At 42.8% G+C, this 22,378-nt stretch overlaps 1 protein-coding gene across 4 annotated transcripts in view; it reads left to right on the forward strand.

The window, feature by feature from the left end:
• The window catches only part of SLC24A2 (solute carrier family 24 member 2), a 245,654-nt gene that overhangs the window by 159,299 nt on the left and 63,977 nt on the right, over positions 1–22,378 (forward strand). For 3 of the 4 annotated variants that reach the window (XM_047831485.1, XM_047831486.1, XM_047831484.1), the window contains exon 5: positions 21,594–21,644. The exons of the other annotated variant lie outside the window; for it this stretch is intronic. In XM_047831485.1, coding sequence (XP_047687441.1) covers positions 21,594–21,644 — 51 coding nt within the window. The remainder of the gene's footprint in view (positions 1–21,593; positions 21,645–22,378) is intronic. 4 annotated transcript variants of the gene reach the window in all.

Below are 22,378 nucleotides of genomic sequence, written 5' to 3' on the forward strand. Positions count from 1 at the left end.
GCCTGGTTGGCTCAGGCCATGAAGCCTCTGACTCTTGATTTGGGCTCAGGTCATGATCTTATGGTTTGTGAGTTACAGCTCCGCATCAGGCTCTGTGCTGACAGTGTGGAGACTGCTTGGAATTCACCCTCTCTCCCTCTCTCTTTGTCTCTCTCTCTCTCTCTCTCTCTCTCTCTCTCTCAAAATAAATAAATAAACTTAAAAAAAAAACCCAAAAACCAAAGAAGCACCAGGCACCTGAGTGGCTCAGTCAATTAAGCCTCTGACTCTTGATTTGAGCTCAGGTCATGATCTTGTAGTTTGTGAGTTCGAGCCCTGCCTCAGGCTCCATGCTGACAGAGTGGAGCCTGCTTGAGATTCTCTCTCCCTCTCTCTCTGCCCCTCCTCTGATCATGCATGTTCTCTCTCTCTCTCTCTCTCATAAATAAATAAATACCACCACCATATTATTATTGCTCATGATTTCATGGATCAGGAATTTGGGCAGGGATCAGCAGGGATGATTCTTCAGTTCCATGTGGTATTAGTGGAGGTCACTTGGTGTTCTGTAGTAGATGGGCTGGTTAGAGGGTTTAAAAGTGCCTACATCCAGCTGAGTCCAGCTGGACACCCCCACCACCACCACCCCGCCGACTCTCCATGTTGTCTCAGGGCCTTTCCACATGGTTGGACACAGTGGCGAAGGGTTCCAAGAGCAAATCTTCCAAGAGGCCCAGACACAAGCTACAAGGATTCCGATGAACTAACCTGGGAGATCCCCAAATGTCACTCCTGCATTCTACCAATCAAGCAGTCACAAAGGCCGGCCCAGACTCTAGGGGAGAAGGAGACTCTATTTCTCAATGGAAAGACATCAAAAATTTGAAATCACCTTTAATCTAATCCAATGTTTCAGAGACACATAACATCAATTGGTTCATGTGTTCATTGGTGTGCTTTGGATAGACCACACTGTGTGAAAGGGATGAAGCCATAGTCAGCCCACCTTGGATGAAGGTTTAGTCCAAAACAAAACTGAGCAGTGCCTTTCCAGGGTGACAAAATGAACAGGACACTGCTTATGAAAGAAGGGTATCTGTTCATAGCATGTGTAAATAGTTGGAATAAGGAATGAGTTTCTTTTATAAGAAAGCCCTAGAGAGCTAGTATTAGCCATCTTTGGGATCACAGTATGGCTGTCTGAATTGATCTTTCTAATAAATTCAGTGTCTCATATTGATTTTAACATTTTCTCTAAATAAGCCATTATATAAAATAAGGATGCTGGAGGTCACACTTTCGTATTGGATAGCTTCTACTATCAATTTGTCTAAATAATAATACCACTAACTAATATTTGCTGAGTGCTTACTATGAGCCGGGCACTATTGTAAGTGCTCTACACAAACCATCTCATTTAACCCTTGCACTAGCCCTACTCCATCATTCAGAGAATGACACCGTAGTGTAAAGAGGCTGTGTCTTGCCTCACCAAACGATACAGGCAGTAAATGGCAGAGCCACAGTTGGAACCTGTATCTACCTGACTCCAAGTCTGTGTTTATACTTCTTGTGTTTCTCTGCTGCCTTGTGTAATCTCACATCCAACTCAGTGTTCCCTGTTCTCCTGGTGTAGACACCAGCATAAACAATGGGAGCTCTGACCTATCCCTGGACCAATCATACATTCAGTTTGGAAGATGTGAATTTCCTATACAGATGGCTTTGCAGCAAGGCCTGTCTTAGCCTTGGTCCCTCCCATCACCTCCCCCGTACCTTGAGCTGCAGCCACTCTTGTGAGCCCTCAGCCCAACTTGCTCTCATCCCTGGGCTGCTGAATTATTATTGACCTGCCTGTCCAGATGACATGGCTACTATTCTACACAGGAAAAGGTATCCCATAGCTAACTCTGCAACTCCAGCAGAGACCAGGGACTAGGTGATAGATTGGAGACACTGACATGGGGACAAGGCATGTGGAATGCCATTAGAGTTTGGCTATGTAGCAACAAAGTCAGCATGTGGTTCAAGAATCAGACTGCCTGGGTTCAAATCTTGGTTCAACCTCTGGCTTTGAGACCTTGCTCAAGTTTCTCAACCTCATTGGGCCTCAGTTTCTCCACGTTTAAAATGGGATAATGATAGCACCACCAGAATACATTTATGATTGGTATTGCTCTACCTTTTAGGGCCTTGGTTTCTTCACCTGTAAAAGGGAATAATGATAGTTCCACTACCAAAGCTTTATGGTGAGCATTCAATATGGTAATACCCCAGAATCATTAAATTAGTGCTCATTGGCTGGTGGCAATGATTTTCCAGTTAAAATTGTGTTCAGTGTCATGTAATAGAATCTAATTGCTGTGGCTTCATTTAAGAGGTTTCTTCAAGACTTTATTTTTTTAGAGAAGTTTTAGGTTTACAACATAATTGAGAGGAAGGTACAGAGAGTTCCTATACACCACTTACCCGCACACATTAAGAGCCTCCTCACCTTAGGGTTCACTCTTGGCATTGTGCATTCTGTGGTTTAGGCAAATGTGTAATGACATATATCCATCATTATACTATCAGAGTATTTTCTTGCCCTAACAATCCTCTGTGCTTTGCCTGTACATGCTTCCCGTGTGTGTGTGTGTGTGTGCACACGCGTGCGCGCACACACACGCACACACACACGCACACACACACACACACCTGGCAACCATTGATCTTTTTATTGTCCCCATAGTTTTGCCTTTTCTAGAATGTCGTAAGGATGGAATCACGCCGTAGAAATAGCCTTTTCAGATTGGCATTAATAGTTTTTTAGGGTTTTATTTCTCTTATTTAACCAGAAGCCCAATAGTAAGCAGTCCAGGGCTGGCCACAGAGTTCCCCTCTGCCATGAGGAACACAGTGTCCTTCTGTTGTTTCATTCTTCCATCCAGAGCATGTTTCTCCCATCTTCATCCTCATAGGAAGGCAGCTGCTTTCCTCCAGTCCCCCACCCCTCATCATCCCAGTATTCTGGGAAGAAGACTGTACAGCTGTCTTTTTTTCATCAGAAAAACCTTAGTGTTCTCAGAAGCAGATTTCCACTTACACCACACAGGTCAGAATGGAGCTGGGCGGCCACTCCAACTTACGAAGGAACCAGAACGGGGCACTCCTGTCTCCCCAAACATGGGACTCCATGTAGATCCCTGTGAAAGTCAAATGTGTTTCCCTTCTCTGTTTTAAAGGGCTCTCTGTTGGCCCACAAGTCCAACTTTTACACAGTGGCCCTGGATCCTCCTCCATAAAAGGCACACCCCAAATTTGTCATCTAAGAATCCTGGTTCCCCTAAAGCATAACAGAAAGATGCCCAACCTCTGCTCAAAACCGTCTGAGCCACGGTAAAAGCCCTAGTCCTTCCAAGTGGCCCAAAGACCGCCTGAGCCCTGCCTGTCTTCCCTCCTCCCTCCCTCTATGCCTTTCTCTGCCCTTCTCTCCCCTCCTCCCCTTCTCTCCTTCCCTCCTCTCCTTCCTCACTTCTCTGGCTGCCCACCAGCTCCTTCACACAAACTCCAAGCACACTCCCGCCTCAAGGCTTTTGTACATATTCTTTCTTCCCCCTGATGTCCAAATGGCTTCTCTCCTCCCTTCCTTTTCAAATCAGCCTTCAAATGCCACCTGATCAGAGAGGCCTTACTCGATTAGCCTTTGAAAAGTAGCAAAATCAAAACAATGATAATAAAGCAGAGCGTTAGATCTTCCTTGACCTGGTCTATTATTTCTCTGTGACGGTCGTCACCATGAATGTATTTTCTTGTTGTTTGCTGTCTGTCTCTCTAATACATCTGGTAGGGCAGGCCATGGACAGCTGTATCTCCAGGGCCCAGCACACATGGACCCCGATAGTACTTGTTGAATGCCTTAAATGAGTGCTTGCCTTTATAATTTATCTGCTGGAGAGCTCTATCTCTCTGGCCTTGTAAATTTTCTTGGCCCGTGCCCTGCCAAAGGGCTCTTTCTCACTGTGCCCAGCAAAGTCCTAGTCAGTTGATGGCTGTCTCTGCAAGAATGAATAGCAGTCATTTCTGCTTTCGCCACCATTGTATCCCCAGCCTCTTGCATGGCCCTTATATGCTGGATGAGTGACCAAGTCCCCCTCTGGTTCTGGAGGTATTGCTGTGACGGGAGATGTTTGCTCTCTGCCTCTCGCCTTCTTGGTGAGTTTTCCTGTCCACTTATGCCTTTCTTTCCAAACTCTTGGTTCTTCCATTTCATTTCCTTTTCTTCCCTTTGTTGTACCTTTGGTTCCTTTACTTGTTGCATTTCATGGGCCTAATTACCCATTGTGATTACCATCACTACAGAATTCTAAAAAGCGTATTGTTTTAGCCTTCCATCCATTGTACAAAACCAAATGCCTGTAAAATAGCATCTACCACGTCCTTTTGTGTTAAATTGTATTTGAGAAGGAAATCACAAAAGAAGTTCCTCATTCAGTCTCTCTGGGTTCTGGGATTATCTTCTACAATTCCAGTAATTTTTCCTTCCTTGTGGAATTTTAAAATTTGACTTACATTTTTTTCATGGTAAAAACAATTTTATTATTACCAGCAAAATCTAACAGATAAGTGCACCTGATAGAAACACAAAAGTCAGAAAAATACTTGCCTAATGACCTATCATTGAACTGAAGGATTATTTAACTATAGGGTTTGAGGCAGTTTAGAAAAGCTGCCCCGTGCCTTGTATGCAATTCCCCTCAGGCTGTTTTTTGTAACAAAATCTTCAGAATCCCATGAGGAGAGGTCTGAAAATGACACTGTGCTCATACCTAGCTTATTTGCTGTTAGAAAGACAGGGAAATTTTTCCCTTTGCAAATTCACTTCACATTACCAGAGCCTGCCTCTGCTGTCGTGACTTTCCATGCATGTTACCTTCATTCAGACTGGTTAGGGGAGTGTCCTGGGAGCCTTTCTGCTGGCTTCCTGAAGGACAATTTTGCTCCCTCAAAACTCCCTCCAGTAGTTACTGTGACATCCCGTGTCCGTCTTATGCTTTATCAGTGTGGCTCAGGCAGTGGGTGGTGAACAAGCTGCTTCAGTGACCTGAATTCTGGGACATCTCAATGTAAAACCTCACAAATGAGTAGCAAATATCTGGTCTTTTCACCATCTTTCCCATGGGTTTTCGAACTTAAAAAAAAAAATTAACAGCAGAACCCTTTGTTCAAAAGAATTCCCAGAGGGAAGAGTAAAAATATGTTTAAATAACAGTGTAGAACTATTAAGAGTTCACTCATGTCAAATCCTTTAGCAATGTGCCCGATTCAAGAGCTTTCCTCTAGATTGGTGATAATAAACATAAAAGCAATAAAGACACCACTTACAAATGCGACAAAGCCATCGAGTACCAAGAATTAACCCAAAGGAAATGTTTAAGAACTTTATAGCAAAAACCCGAAGAACACAGACGATCTCAGTGTTGATATTTAATGAAGATATCAGTTCTCCCTCAGTTAAACTCTCAATGCAACTCAGTCCTAATTGAAATCCCAAGAAGATATTTTATGTGACTTCATCAACTCGATTTGTAAATTCATGTAGAATAAAGAAGAACAGCAAAGACACTTTTCACAAAGAACAGAAAGGGAAAATGCGCCCCCATCAGAGATCAGACTGCAGCTTTTGGATGTTCTGGTTGAAGTATTTGGCAGAAGGAGGAGGCAGCTGGGGGCACTCCAGAGGAGCCCCTTACCAATAGGAGTAAGAGGGGAGCACCCCTGTCCTCAGGAATCTTTTCATCGCTCTTAGGTGGAGCGCTCTGCGGGATGGAGAGGGACTTCCTAGAGCACTCGCATCATTTATTTGAAGGAACAAGGTCCTCAGCCCTGAAGCAGTGGAAGTACACATTTATGGAGGCAGCATCACACTGTGACAAGTGCAGGTGAATAAACCAAACCGGCCAACCATGCAGGGGCACATAGAGCCTTGAGCACAGTGGTGGCTGGAGTAAACACTCGACGTGGGTGATCGCTGCTTGCCGGATCTGAAGGTTATCTCAGGGCGTGAACCTGAAGGCAGAGGCAGCAGGAGAGTGTGCCTAAAGAAAGCCTGTGGTTCTCAAAGGAGGCGAGGAGCCCGGGCAGGCAGGGAAGAAGGCAGGAATTCAAGGCATTGGAACCGGTGCACTTGGAGATCCAAAACTAGTATTGTTGGCCCAACCAGAATGGGGACTCCTTTGGGATGAGCAGGCACGTATGTGGCTCTTTGACCCCTGAATTAACTTTCTGGCAGACTCTCCTCATGTCAAGGGGCACTAGGAGTGTGTGTGCGTCTGTGTCTGTGTCTACGTGTGTGTGTGTGACTCAAGTGTAGGACAGGAAGGGTCTTCCAGATGGTGAAGAGGGAAAACGAGAGAGTAGAATTAGTTGGGCACACTGTGCCCCCCACCTGATAGTCATCTCAGTGATTCCCTGAACAGTGGCTTTGGAATTTTTGTGTGTTGTATCTCTGAGGAAACTGAAGTACAGAGAGTGACATTACTTGCTCATAGTCACTTAGCTCCGGAGTTTGCCGTCAGAGCCTGAATGTTTTCCACGTACCCAGGACTCCCATCTATAGCCACACATCTTCTGCACACATAGCCATACATCTATTTTGTAAAATCATTCCAATTCTTTAACATATACATTTAGTGCTAACTTGAAGCTGACACTAAGATTAAAAACGTTCACTTGCTTGCTGGGTTTTCTTTTTTTCTCACCAAACAGCAGAACTTGTTATTTCCCTAGCTTCTATTTTTAAAAAGAGCTTCAATATGAGTTTTCATAAGTTGTCATTTGATCCCAGAAGAAAGTCATTTCCATGCCTATTTCATTCAAAATGTGGGGAAGTTATCCCTGAAAGGCAGTATCGTAACCTTTCTCTTCATCCCAAGTCATAGATCACTTTAAGTTAGCCAAGAAAAATGTTTGCATGCAGCCTCAGCTGGTGAGTAGACAACCGGAGTGAAAAATCTTCACTGGAGAAGAAGAAAATCCAATCTCCCAGCCTGTTTAAGAAGATGGTAGTAGTTTAAACGCCTGGGTAGAGGAAGACAGACTATTAATGCCTCTCACAGAGCAAACACAGGGACAAGTCAAATAGCTCCTGTATTTGCGGAATAGTAAAGCATTACTCTTGGATTTGAATGGCAAAGATGATTGAAACTGAATCTCTCTTTGGGCTGTACACATCATAAATGAGTTTCATTTGGGGCATGAAGGGCATGTGAGTGGTCTTATTGAAATCAAGGATTTTGAGTATGGACAGGCGTTTTCTCCCTTTCTGTCTCTCTCTCTAGAAGGCTTTCAAGAAGGCTCTTTCAAGAAGGCTTGCTTTGAAGTGAAGGCAACAAAGGAATGTGGCCAAAAATCTGATTTTGATAGCACTTGAGTTTAAACATAGCACGAAGAAGGAAAAAGACATGGAAGCATCCATAATCTTACAGCTTTATCTTTGTTCTCTTTAACCTATCACATGCTCAAAAGATGCAGTTAGAACTCCTTTCAGAGGAAGGACTCAGAGCTCCAGAGATAGTGAGCAGCTGTCACAGGCATGATGATGTGGCGACCAAAGGATGGGAGCAACCACTGAAAATGTACTTTGATTTTACCGACTGCCCATTCAAAATGTGTACCGATATATAAATATCATCTGTGATAAGAGAGCATTCAAACGTGTTTTCTTGCCAACGAAACACTAAAGACACTGCTGCTTGTTTAATAACCAGCAGGGCCTCGCTTAATGGAGAGCAAGCTGGATGATTTGCATTCGGTTTGGAGAGAGTTTGCTATGATCACTTCCCACTTTGACTCTTGAGTCTGGGTTGTGTGCTGTGGGGGCGCTCACCTCTGGATATTGATCATGTTGTAAACACAAATCCTAAAGCTGCTGTCAGGATCTGTTTTCCTCTGATCCCATGATATCAGATCCCCCAAATCTGTCCTCCTCACCTCACTCGTTAAAAAGAATTTCCTCACCCACACCAAACTGTCCTCTTTGGGTTGTCGAGGGGTTTGAATGAGACTATATGATGCACACGCACACACACTCACATACACACATTCACACACATCAAGAGTCAAGCAAGATTGTTGTTTACATAAAGCTTCTGGGTCTACAGCAGGTTGATTTCTTCTTTGTGTGTGGATTCATATATTCATTCATTCATTCATTCATTCATTCATTTACAAACACACTCTTCTTGCAAGCTGATGTGAGTGGTTACTCCACTGGGAAACACTTTTTTTTTTACAAGCCCCCACTATTGATAAGTCTCTAGGGGAACATTAGCCAGTGTTTGTCCCAGACAACTTCCTGAAAACCAGTTTAAATGAGGTTGGTGAATCTGAGCCTCAGAAATGTAGTTGCGGTAACCTACGTGGCCCCTTCCGGGGTGGTGATTTCTCTCCTTGACTTCCCAGGGCAGCAGCACGTAATCCCAAGTAACCAATAGCAAGTGCAGCTTTGCTTCAATGCTATGACCCTTTAGGCCAAAACAACCATCATTACGAGGAGTTAAAAGTCATAGTGAGTCTGTTTCATTCCATAAAATTATTTGTGATGGAAATTCTCCTCTGCCATTTCTGAAAAACACTTCATCCAGTTAATCACCTTCCTTTCCATGTATGACACAATATGCCATGCAGAGTTTCCTTGCTAGAAAAACTTACTCTTTTCTAGACCTCAGAAGTGTACCCTAGTGAGAGATAATGAGGAGGCGACTCTTGATGCTTGAAGGTAGTATCATACAATATGCCAATTTCGATGGGCTCTCTCCCCTGCTGGGGGCGTTCATGGTGGCTACTTCCCATCAGACCCATGGGAAGAGGAGCGTAGTTGTTAGACCCATTGCGAAGCCAGCCACCTTGGCTCAAATCCCAGCTCTGCCACTAACTTGCTGCATGACCTTCGGCACATTATTTAACTTCTCTCTAACTTGGCTTCCTCTTTTGTACAGCAGGGAAGATAATCATATCTCTTAGGGCTAGAAAGTATACTCACTACAGTGCTATTCATAGAGCACGCAGAGTATTGCCTGGCACATCGTCAGTTCTGTGCAGGTATTTGTCAAATTGCTTTCAGCTCTTTTTTTTTTCTTGCAATCATCATATTTTCAGGTATTTTTCGGTAATTCAGTAGTAACTTACTGAATTATTTTTTCTATATCTTCCCTTCAAAAGATGCCTATTTACCACATGCCAATTGTTTAGATCCCATGATACCTACCTAGAACATAACATGGGAACTGGTCTTTTTGGTAGTCTGGCCTTTAGTGGAGCCAAAGTCATCCTGAAGCTGTATAGTCCTAGTCTCTGTGTTTACCAAGTTCTCCTGTCCTTTGTACAACAAGAAGGAAGTCATGTGGCATGGTACTTAACTCATTTCCTTCCAAAAAGTCCTGATTCCATCCTGGGGTCCATGGCTTTCAGACAGTCAGCAGACTAAAAATAAAATTCCTCTTTCTAAAGTATCGATACAAATCTGGAAAAGCAATTACTGTACTAATTTTTTAATCCTACAGAAACATCATTAGGCCACCGTTTATAGACATGGGATAAGAAGGTCCTTGCCTCCTCTGACATCATCAGATCTGTGTTTCACTGGCAGTCATTTGCTATTTAATCTAAGGAGGAGGATGAACTATTTGTGAAACATATCTTAATCTTCTGCCCTATATTTACATCTGGACTTTAAACTCACTTGTATAGTCCCACTTTACACAATATGGCATTTAAGTAAGAGTAATGGTAAATGGATTTACACTTAAATGGAATTTAGAGGATTGCATGAATATTCTTCCCACTTTAAATTTGATGGTTTAAATTCTTCATAATTTGGGGTGATTGTTTCTATTGTGGTAAGGATCCAAGTAATCAGTAAAATGACATCATGGACAATACTAAAGCATAGGATAGTTAATTATGAGAATAGTTTTTACTTTGGGGGCACCTGGGTGGCTCAGTTGGCTGAGCAACCAACTCTTGATTTCAACTCAGGTCATGATCCCAGGGTCATGGGATCAAGCCCCACCTCGAGCCTCGCATTGGGCTCCGCACTGAACGTGGCACCTAAGATTCTCTCCTTCTGCCCTTCTTCCCCACTCATGCTCTCTCTCTCTCTCTCTCTCTAAAAGAAAACGTTTTTAATTTTTAAAAAAGAATAGTTTTTACTTTTAATTTACTTCCACATTGGTGGCATTAATTTCCTGTCTGTCTCACAGTCTTTTTTCCCTCTTTTTCATTCTTTTCTCAAATTCTCTTAACTTCTCAGGCTTCTCCCTTACCTCTTGCCCTTTTCTCCCCTTAGATGGCTGGAGTTTTCTCTTTTATTTTGTTTTTTCATTTTATTGTTTTTCCTTTCTTCCCCTAGGATGCTTTCCTTATATACTTTTCTGATATTGTTTGATGCTCAGTACATCACAGGGTAGAAACTCAGCTGTGCTGACCCAATGGCTGGATATAATTTAGCACTGATTCTCTCTGTCTGGCAAAAACCACTGAATCCAGCCAGGCTGCAAGATGGGATCCAGGAGAACATCCAAGTTGTTCTCTAGCCAGCATGCAGTATCCATTCTCTGCACCAGTGTTTTTTTCCATCTCCATTTCCAAGGTATCCCCGCCATTTTGTCTTCTGTGTGCTAAAGACTCTACTGATGGCACTCGTGCATGATGTAAATCCTCCTACTTTATAGAGGCAATGAAAAGGATTCGAAGAGTTAAGGCCACATACATTTTCCTCCCTGCAGAGTTACTGAAAACAGAATAGTTGAAACTGCAGGGTTAGGACGCTAAAATGGAAGGAACCATAGGTGTCAGTACTGAAGGTAACTAGGCTGAAGAAGATTAACAGTGCACTATTGAATAGAGATCTAATTCAATTCAGCAGCATTTGAACACCTACAGAGTGCCAGGAACTCTGCTGGGTGCTAAAATTAACAAAATGAGTAAGATGATTCTTTGCCCTATAGGGCAGAAAGCAAATAGGTTAAGGTACATTTGATGAGCACACAACAAAAGTACGTACTTGGAACACACACACAGGAGGGCGTGACTCCCACTAGGGACAGGGGGCGTTCAGGGATGCTGCCTGCAGGAGGGAGCCTCAGAACTGGGTTCTAAAGGATTGAATAAACTAGGAAACCTAATAAAAGTCCAACACAAAAAGTGTAGGATTTGGAGCTGTTGTTTTTTGGTTTTGTGTTTTGAAACATTCCCCTGGAAAGTGTGAAACATAGGTGAGAGTAGACAGTCGGAGGTGAGAAAGATTAGGAATTGAAAGTTCAAATAAGAGTATGGCAAGAGCCTCAGACTAAGGCGGGGGCAATGGGAATGGAGTAGAAAAGACAGAATTGAGGATATTTAGGGGTAGAACTGATAGGGCTTCCTGACTGGTTGGGTTGTGAGTGTGGCTTATGATGTGGAAGCTTCAGTAACATCTAGGGCCCCACCCTGTGGATCTTGGTCATATGTAATAGAACCAAGCTCCTATGTCTATGAAAGAAAATGGTGGGCCTATCTATATACACCACCTTATAAGTCCTTTTTTTTAAAAAAAAGAATGCAGGAGCAGGAAAACCAAATGGAGTGTTTGGCCACTTTAAAGACTGAGATATGTGTCAGTGTCCTGCACCCCAAATTTGATAAGACTCAATCAAAAAGTACATTTTGCTTGGTTTTATAAACATAGCCTTTCAGTTTCCAGAGATGCGTAAATGTGCCCAAGATGTTAGACTATGTCATTAGTGAAACTGTTAGCTTCCTAACCCTTTACCCACACACACAAAAATTTATTGAAAACATGTTTTAGACACTTGCCATTAGTAGGGCTCAGGCAGATTTTCTGAAATAAGAGATAAATTCCAAATTTTATATGGATGGTACCTGATATTCTGTGTTCTTTGCTATTCCAACTATAGTTTTTCATTATCTGTGACAATATAATTTTGTCTTTGGAAACTCCAGCTGAAAAAGAAGACACCAGAGAAAGTATCAAAGATTTAGCCAAAACTCTGGATAGATGCTCACAGGGGTGATTATAATAACCACCGTTTATTACACACTTACTATGTTGCAGACACTGTGCTAAGCATTTTATTAAATTAACTCATTTAATTTTCACATCAACCCTGTGAGATAGGAACTTCTATTATAACATTTTATAGATAAGGACACTGAAAGTTAGGGTAATTAAATAATTTGCCTAAGGACACAAGAGAAGTAATTGATGGAGCCATATTCAAATCCAAATTTGTTGGCCCCCAGAATTCACTCTCTCAACCACTCAACAATACCACTTTCCTAAACAGCTGAAGTCCCTTTTGAACCTTCCTTTTGAAAATCAAAACTTAAAGATCTTTATATTATCTCTTTCCCTGAGCTGTATGTTCTCTAAATAATACTAACAGTGTCCATGTACTTGATGTCAGATTATACAAAAGAATATGACAGGGGCGCCTGGGTGGCTCAGTCTGTTAAGCTTCCAACTCTTGATTTCAGCTCAGGTCATGATCTCATCGTCATGAGATCGAGCCCCTCGTTGGGCTCCATGCTGGGTGTGGAGCCTACTTAAGATTCTCTCTCTCCTTCTTCCACAGCCCCTCCCCAATTCACACATGTGTGCCTTCTCTTTAAAAAAAAAAAAAAAGGAAAAAGGGAAAAAAAGAATATAACATTTATCGACTTCCTTCCGCATACAATGGGTCATTATTTTTGTTGTTCTTCTCCATTTATCTGTTTCTTCTCCAATATGAGCTTGTGAAAGGATGTTAGAACAAGTTTCTAATGGTAGGTGGTCATTTCTTGTGACTTATGTTAGCCTGGATACTCATCACTCACTGGGCTTTGGCACAGTTAAAGAATGATGGCTCCCATTTATGGAGACTTCCAATGTTCCAGACATCAAGTAAAGTATCTTACAACAACACAATAGGGAGTTCTAGAATTAGTCTGATGGGGAAACTAAGGCTCTGAAAGACTGACTATCTTACTACAAAATCATGTATCTAATAAGAATTCAAGTCTGGGGGCACCTGGGTGGCTCAGTCAGTTGAGCACCTGACTCTTAATTTCAGCTCAGGTCATGATCCCAGGGTCATGAGATGAAGCCTCATGCTGGTCTCCATGCTGAGCATGGAGCCTGCTTAGCATTCTCTCCCCCCCCCCCCCCGCCCCTCTCCCCCATTCACACTCTTTCTGTCTTTCTCAAAAAAAAAAAAAAAAAAAAAAAGAATTAAAGTCTGGATTAGAACCCACATCTATTGACTCCAAAACTTATACTATGCTACAAGACCTCCATGTTCTGCATGATGATGAGAACATGTTCTGCATGATGTCTTGATATCAGGTTCTCTCTGATTTTGTAAAGATCAGAAGAATGATATCTCTTTGAAGGAAAAACCAACAGATACTTTTTTTTTAAGTAGGCTCCACACCCAACATGGAGCCCAATGCAGAGCTTGAACTCACAACCCTGAGATCAAGTCCTGAACTGAGATCAAGAGTCGGCTGCCTAACTGACTGAGCCGCCCAGGCACCCCTGATATTTTAAAGCCATAATAATACCTACCATATGTTTAATGAATATTATGTGCCAGTGATGTGTTAAGTACCTGTAATCCTCACCCCAGCCCTACATGACAATTGTTATTGGTCCCATTTTATGTAAGTGAAGGAACTGAGTATCAGAGAGGTTAGGTAACATGCCCAAGGTGTCAGGGCTAGTACATAGCAGACTTGGTTGTTAAGTCTGTAGGGCTCCAAACTATAAATGCTATACCTGTTATCCTATATCATCACTTGCTTTTCTCCATCCCTTTGGGGAAAAAAAACATTCTGACAAAGTATCAGTGTTTAAAATTATGTTAAGGTTGTCATTGAGGTTTTTAATTACGTGATTAAAAGGATACTCATAAAAGCTCGGGCAATCTTTTTTTTTTTTTTTTTTTTTTTTTAACATTTTTAATTTATTTTTGGGACAGAGAGAGGCAGAGCATGAACGGGGGAGGGGCAGAGAGAGAGGGAGACACAGGATCGGAAACAGGCTCCAGGCTCTGAGCCATCAGCCCAGAGCCTGACGCGGGGCTCGAACTCACGGACCGCGAGATCGTGACCTGGCTGAAGTCGGACGCTTAACCGACTGCGCCACCCAGGCGCCCCTCGGGCAATCTTTTTTTAACCACACCGTTTGGGTTGATTCTCCTGCCTAGGTCGCTTACTGCTTTTCTTTAAAATTACTTTCCAGAAACCTGCTTGCTCTATCCTGTGCTCTCCCCCTCCCCCAACCGACCTCAAAAGGAAAGCAACAGATCAGCACATCCAGGTCCCATTTTTCTTGTTTGATCATCCAGAGCATGTAAATTACAGTGAAATATGGCCCAAGTCAGCTTCTCACAGGACAGAAATCAGTAACCATCGATATTGCTAAGCAACACCACAGAGGAGCAAGGCTGCAAATTAGGTGACAAATTTATAAGAAGTCAGAGTATCTGGGGACTCACTTGGGCATTTCATTATGAACCATCTGGATGATCCACAGTGATGACCACACATTATTGTTCACTGTTCGAGGATGATAATTCCCCTGTAATTATACGGCACCTCCATCTGTGGTCCTAACTTACCTCTCAGAACCTTCCACTGTATTTCTCTAACCCAGATAGTTCCCTGAAAGATAATTGGGAACAGTTACACCTCATGGGCAACTTCCATTCCTTCCCAAAATAGTATTTGAAACAAAACAAAACAAAACCACTGTTTGTGTGGCAGAGCCGGCTGGGCAAGAACACGTGTATAGAAGGACAGTCACAGATCATAGCTGCTTCGTGGACCTGACATGAGATCCACCTTGGTGGTCCCAGAAGAGCCTGAGGTGATGAGGTTCAATTTGTTCCTAAGCCACAGATGAGCAGATTGTAGTACCTACATCACAAATGTAAGCTTTGAAACAGACAAGGAAGTGAGCCCAAGTCCTTGACCCTCTGGAGAAAGGTTATGTAAGCAAGAACCCCTCCCAGTTCAAAGAGCCTAGTTGGTCTCATTTGTTCATTCATTCATCCATCCAACTAATATTTAAAAGACAGAGCAGCCCAATTTTAAACCAAAGATTGCAAATCGATGAGCCCAATATGACCCAGGTGGTGTTTTTTTAATTTGGAATTTGTCGCCAACATTTAAAACTCAGGAGTTTTCACATTAAAATCCAGGTATCTGGCTTCCCTGGAATAATCAGCAGATCAACGCTATACCTGCATTTCCTCATGGAACTGGAGGTGCGTGGCCACTGCCCGTTTTTACGCATGCACTGTCCAGTTGTCCATCATCACGCCATTCCCTGTCATTGTCCCCAGCCCACTTTGCTCACCTACATACCTGGCCCCTGTGGTTCATTCATGCTTTGTCAGAATGTCTTCTGTGCTCCAGACACCAGGCCAGATACTGGGGACCATTCTGACTCCCGATGTAACATCAGTATTTCCTGGGAGCTGGGGCCTCAGAATGACGTCAGCAGAAGGACACAAACAGAAATACATGTGGCGAGTGTGGGAAACAAAACTAAGAGCCGTAACAAACCAACGTGTCTAGGTTTGCAGGAAGCTTAAAAGGAAGAGTGTTTCACGAAGGGGCTCAATCCCAAGGGCGTGAGACTCAGGTGATGAATTTCTGAGAGGAGTATTCCTAAATCCTGTTGAAACTCAGTAGCTGATGGAACATCACCCACCAATTTGCCCTTTATTTTCATTTGCTCCGTTGTTGCCTGGCGTCCAAAAGCCTAAGTGAGAGGTTTTCGTCTCATAGAAGAAAAAGAAGTACTCACTAGCATAGATCGGGAAGAGTCAGATGTGAAAAGAACTCCATAGAGCAGGATCATCTCTGTTGACACCTTGTGTGTGACATATGTATGTTGCCACATGTGAAGTACAGCTGTCCCTGGGCAAGCGTGTACACATTAGGAGCCTCTTAGGGAAGCTTAACACATGAGCATCATTCCCCTCCACGGAATGGTGAGCAGAGCTTCTGTGATGAGTCAGTACTTTGAAAGCTTCTTGTGAGAATTTGAAGGTTAAAATATTCCTTTCCTTCTGACTTGAGTAAGAAGTGAGGATTCATGGTTGTTTCCTCATTTAACCTCAGTCTTTAAAGGTTATTTTTAAGTTAAAAAAAAAAAACTACTTGCATCAGCATGGATTTGATATAAAAGAATAATGACCAAAGAAAGCCTTGTAATGGGAAGCAATTAATTCTGGTGGTTCAAGCAGCCTTTTTTTGAGGTGAAATCAAACACAAATCTTTAAATCGGGCTGCATTAGAAAATACCTTTTAACTCAGAACTCAGGTTTATTGTGATGCAAGTTTTTCACATGAGGAGACAAGAAAAAGGTAAACCCAGATATGCCCCAAGAGACTTAAGAATTAAATAGCTCTACAAATATAAATGCTACATTTATGTTGGGGAGTGGGATGGGAAATTACAAAGGCTCGACTGCCATAGCCACCCGTTCACAAAATCTCAATAATGAAAATAAATTCACAAATTAAAAAAAAAAACACTTTGGGCTAAAACTGCAAAATACGGTTCTGGAAGTGAGCCAGGGAAGCCTTTCACTAAACTGAAAGTTTTTCTTCTGACAGTTTCCCTCGAGTTTAAGGGAAGAAGTCTGGGGGGGGGGGGGGGGGGGTGTTGACTTGTATGGCAAGTATAGACATTGACATTGGTGCTCGTCCACGGAGATAATCAGGTTGAAGGGGATTCAGCAACATCCTGCTAGGCTGAGTTGATGTTCATGTGGGAGCTTTGGCAGACAATGAAAAGGGGTACTAATTGCTAAGGATGCCTGTGTCACCCCAATGCAAAATGCTTTCTATACTTGTTCTCATCTGATTCTCCAAAAACCCCTCTGAGCATAGGTACTTATTGTTCTTGTCCCCATTTTACTGAAGAGGAGATCAAGGCCCAGGGAGGATCACCCAGCTCATAAGGAGTAGAGCCACTGCTCTGAATTAGCTATCTTGTCTATCTCACTCAGAAGCACTCTTAACCTTGATGATGCTATCATGGGATCGGCAGGCAAGAAGCTTCAGGCATTCGCGCCTGCCTTCCTGAGTTTAGCTTCTAGGGAAGTTCAACAAAACGAAGCATCCAAAACCTCAGTGTCATTTGGGAGCTGGGCACTTACATACTTTATTTAAGAAATGTGAGGAGAGCATGTGATAAGAGAAAAGCACTGTTCTAGGTTCCGTTGGAAAGGATCTAAGAGGAAGAGGGTCTCTGCCTCCGACATATGGACAGCCTAGTTAGACAGACAGGCTTGTGTGCAAATATCAGAAAGGAAGTTGCCAAGGTCCCAAGCTGGCACACTTGTGGTCAGATGAATGGTCACATGCTATTGCAATGGTTACAGTCCAAATTTTGGCATTCTGCATAGATCCAAGAGTCGAAGAGCAGGACTGATGAAGAAATTTCTTTTATATGCTGGCCCCGACGTGGCAAAATATCTTTTGTTGTTGAGCAGCAGATATCTGTATAAAACCTCTTTAAGTAGTGTTGAATTTGTTTTAACAAACGGGTGTAAAATACCAGATTCTCTAAATGCTCTGCTCCGTGTCCCATGGGTTCCTCACGCTTCTTGGGGTTCTTGTGGCAATAAAGCTGCCCATCCCTGGTGGCTTATTGGGAGTTGTTGTCCTATCTACTACTCTTTATCCCAGCATTATGGGATAGATACAATTATGCCCCTATATAGCTGAGGACACCAAGGCTTAGAGAGGACAAGCAATTTGCTCAAAGTCACACAGCTAATAAGTGGCAGACCATGGATTCGAGCCTACACCCTGGTTGCAAAGCCCATGTCTTTAACTTCCATTTGCTACTGAAAATAATCCTTCCATGGTTGTGATAAAATCCAGTATCTGCACACACCTTCTTGATAGGTATTAGGCAACTTTACTGAGACACTACCACCCATTTGTATTGAGAAAGCCTTAATTTTTAGGTCTCCACATGCAGTCCAAACCAGTACCAAAAATAAAGCTCTTTGATTAAAAAACAATAAACAAATTAATCTTTTTTTTTCCTGTCAGCTAACACTTAAGTGATAAATACTTGTTCTCACTGATTTCTCTACCTCTGTTTTTCATTCCAATAAAAGGAACTCAGCATAGATGCTTCTATTGAATTTCTGTCTTATAGATCAGAATTTTGAGGCCTGAAAGGTGAGAAGTCGTTTTTCTCCTCCACCTACCTGGGGAGGTTTGCTGAAAAAAGGATTGAGAATGCCAAAACCCTCAAAAGTGGAGCTGAGAAAGTCAGTGTTGGAAGGAGAAATATGTGTCCGTGCCCTTCTCAGGAAAGGAGATTAGGAACCCAAAACATGAATTCTTATTGAGAATGATTCTTTGAGACTGAAGATAAGACCCTTCCCTTGACTTACCAATCATGAAGTATGGACAGGAAGCAGGAGGTACCTTAAAGCAGGTTGTTATGTTGCCGGCAGGACCTGGAAGGAAGTGGAAATACTTCATCCCTCCTACAGATCTTGGAGCAAGATGCCTGTGGCCACAACGATCCAAATGGCGTGAAAGCAAGGGGGGGGGGGGGAGGGGGCGCCATGACAGGCAGCATTCACAATCGGCTTATAGGCTCAGCTCCAGCACCAACCACTGGGTTCTGGAATTTTTTCTTAGGCTGTGTGGGCTTCTTAGAGATATGTTACAGTGAAGAGACACCAGGTGGTACCCAGGATGATATTCACTGGTGATTCATCCCTCTTCCGATCCTGGCTACCTCTTGCTCCGTTGACATAATGGATGTTGCTAGATGGGATTAAACAGCCCTCTCTTGAACTCCTTCACTGCCTCCTATCCCAGAGAAACTCAGCTTGGATGAGGCCCCGTTAGAATCCTGATCCAATGGTGTAAAGGAACCTTGGTTAATTTCTGTGGGAAGTGTGCTGACTGGAGGCCATTTCCCCTTGCCGGTGAATTTTCATTCATGCCTCTCAGGCCCTCTCAGGTCACAGTGGCTAAGACCACTCTCCATGAGGCATTCATTGTCTGTAGGACACCAATCAGGTGCACGATGTGCTCTGGCTTACGTGTACATGTTGTGTTCATCCTAGTCACGTGTGACACCCCTCTTTGTGCCCCCCTAAATGAGAGCCACCAGCTCTTGGAGATGCACCCCCACCTACCCCAGGATGCTGTCCTAACCACTTGAAAGCATGAGAATACTGAGCCCACCATCTCACCATCCTGTTGCTGTGTGCATTCGAGACTGTTCTAGCACACTGGCTTCCTTCTCATTCTTTTCTGCCTTTGCTTTAGTAAGCAACAAACATAATTCCCTTCACTTGGGCAGGTACTCTGACCTTGCCCTGCTTCCTCACTGTGCTTCGAGTTGCTGTGTCACCTGTTGTATTTTGGTTTTTCACTACTGTTGTTCCTTATCTTCCACCACCCTTAGCCTCATTTTTGATATGTTCCTTTCGGTTCTTATCCCTCTGTCCCATTCATCCAAGGAAGCAACCAAGAAACCATCTAGACATTGCCACAGCAGCAACAACGTGTGAGCATTGTCAGACATGAACAGTTCCAACTTCCACGATATAAAAATAAAATAATTACAGACTATGTTTGTATTTATTTATACCTGATTCCACAAGAGGTGGGGTAAAAAATAATCACATCTGCCACAAGCAGATGTTTGACAGTTTGGAAGTGATACATGAAAACTTGTATGCGTATGCGTATATGGAGGGTTTGCATCTAAAAAGACAGACCCATAAAATTGCAATGGTGTATCTTTCCTGTGTAGAATATGGTCTACACCCAACTTTGCAAACACAGAGCCGCCCACGTTCTGTTTTCTGAGCAAAGAACAGAGAATGCCAGCTGCTTATGCTACTGCTTTACCTCAGGAGAGGAGGAGAGGCTGCAAAAAAATTAGTTGGCTGATATAATTCATCAACTTACTCTAAGATTTTACACACGCGCTTGTGCGTGTATTACGTGTAAAGCTACCATGAACGTGTGTTTAATATTTATGAAGGTATTTAGATCATTTCGGAATTCCAAGCTTGTGCGATGTCATATATATAGTAGACTACTGTTCTTAAAATACCCCCCCAAAAAAATTATATTCTGCGGAATCAATCCCCAGAAGTCATTAAGAAGACTTTCTTGTTATTTACACAAAATTCAATTTCTTATTGAAGTGCTTGCACCTTTTGTCATGTAGCTACAAAATCCAGAGTAGGCAGGTTTTTGCAGAAGCATAAGGATGAGGTGATTTTTCTCCCCAAGGCATAATTTTGTATCGGTGTGTTTAAATAGCTTTAGTAAAATTTTAGGCGCATGGAAAAAGAATATGTATATAGATATAGGTAAAGATACAGATCTAGATATATGCATACTTTATATATTCTATAATGTATAATATAAATGTAAAATGGAAGGATATGTCTTATTGTCTTTTAAGCTGGATCCTTCATCTCGCACACAAAACCCATCAATTACTAGTTGATTCATGTGTGGGTTTTCATTGGCGTCCTAAGTTAATGAGCCATGGAGGCTTTCTGCAGAATCACAGGAATATCTCTTGAGTCTAATTAATTTCTTGAGGTTTATTGGGAGAGTGTTGTTATGACCGGGAAAAATATTTTTAACCTACTCACAATGTTGCTTAAAACAATCTGGAATTTTCAGATGAACAAGAATTAAAGTTTCTATTTTAGAATGGAACTAAGGAAACAGAAATGGCGCGTCCCGGCCTCCTCTCTTCCCCAACCCAGGCTGATTCAGCATCCCCAGATGATTCAGCACAGCATTGCTTTCTGCCAGTGGTGTCGGTGACAGTGAGTCCTTTGGTGATCTGCGCACAGGAGGGGCTGTTGATAGCCCCTCCCCACTGCAGTCTAAGGAGCCACAGGCGATGCCTCAAGCTGGGAGATGGGGCTGCTCTGTCACCTGCCTGAGCCAGGTGGCTTCCCTCTTCCAGAGCACTCCGCACCTTTTTCAGCTCTTGTCAGCAGGCTGCACTCATGGTATTCAGTGTTTTCTATCTAATCTATGAGATAAAAGTGAACACGGAGTTCAGAACCTGGTTTTGCATTTTGGGTTTTCCCAGGTAGCCTCCTTAATCTCTAGGAAGTGGTTCTGTTGGAGAGGAGCTAGGAAATGAATTTCTGGGCCTGCTGTCCCATGGCAAGGACTCCCAGTCCTCAAGCCCCACTGGGCCTGGACATTGTCCTCGTTTGGCCCTTTCCCTTAGAGCGTCACCTCTACATAAACTATAGGGCTAGGCTAGACCCGGTGTGAACTTGCCAACTACTCTGTTTCATGGGATGTTAAAATAACTGTGTCCTATTCTGTAATGCAGGGCACATCCTACCCCCAGTAGAATAATATATTTTAAGTGATTTCTGAAAATGGGCCGTGAAAGCTGTCTGCCACATGGCCCATGTTTGCACATCTCTATATAGTTAACGATTGCGGAATTTGACAGTATAACTCTGAATCTGATTAATTAAGAATGTGTAAAAACAAAGTTCTTGCATTACAGCTCGTTCCTTATCTTTGTGTCTTTTACTGTGATGTTGTAGAACTTGGATCATATGGAAAACTAAAATATTATGACACAATGACTGAAGAAGGTAAGAATGATTTTAGAATTGTATGCATTGGCTTTTTTTGTTTTTTTCATTTATGGTGTCTGGTGCTTGCCCATTTTTTTTAATCTTTTATTTTCCCTCTTTGCATGACTTCAGTGACATCGTGTGATTTATTATTCTTTCCACATTTTTGTCTAGTTTTTGCCATCGTGTTTATTTGGGATTGGAGATGTGCAATACCATGGGCAATCATGTTATTCCATTCAGATGCTCCAAACCATGTCAGTTGTGTAACACACACAGAGAGAAATGGTGTCAGCGACGTAAGCCCAAGCACACACCCACTGTGTCAGCATTATTTCCCCCACGTGCTCACAACACATAGAAACACATCCAATCAGCACTCTTAATATGCCCTGAATTTCAGAGGGAGTGGATGTTCTGATTTGTGCAAAGGAAAGAGTGATCTCAACTCCTCAACCCAAAACCAGCTAGAGACCGGTTTCTGGCGCAGACAGCTGTGAGCTCATGTCCTCAGTCCCCACAGTCCCTGCTCACTCACTCATCCAAGAGCGTTGCTCGGAAAGGCCGAGACCACAGTTCCAGCCAGTGGAATTGAATTCACTGGGGTTCATGCTTTGTGAGACTGAGCATAGCCTTGTAACCATTTCCCCTGAGTAAATGAAGGCTAGCAGAGATTTATTTTTAAATGAATTTACTAATGAACTCCAGGCACCATTCCTGGAGCGCAACCTTGACCCAATGAGAATCCCTTC

Source organism: Prionailurus viverrinus, chromosome D4 (genome assembly GCF_022837055.1).
Source record: "Prionailurus viverrinus isolate Anna chromosome D4, UM_Priviv_1.0, whole genome shotgun sequence".
In the NCBI taxonomy this organism is placed as follows: domain Eukaryota; kingdom Metazoa; phylum Chordata; class Mammalia; order Carnivora; family Felidae; genus Prionailurus; species Prionailurus viverrinus.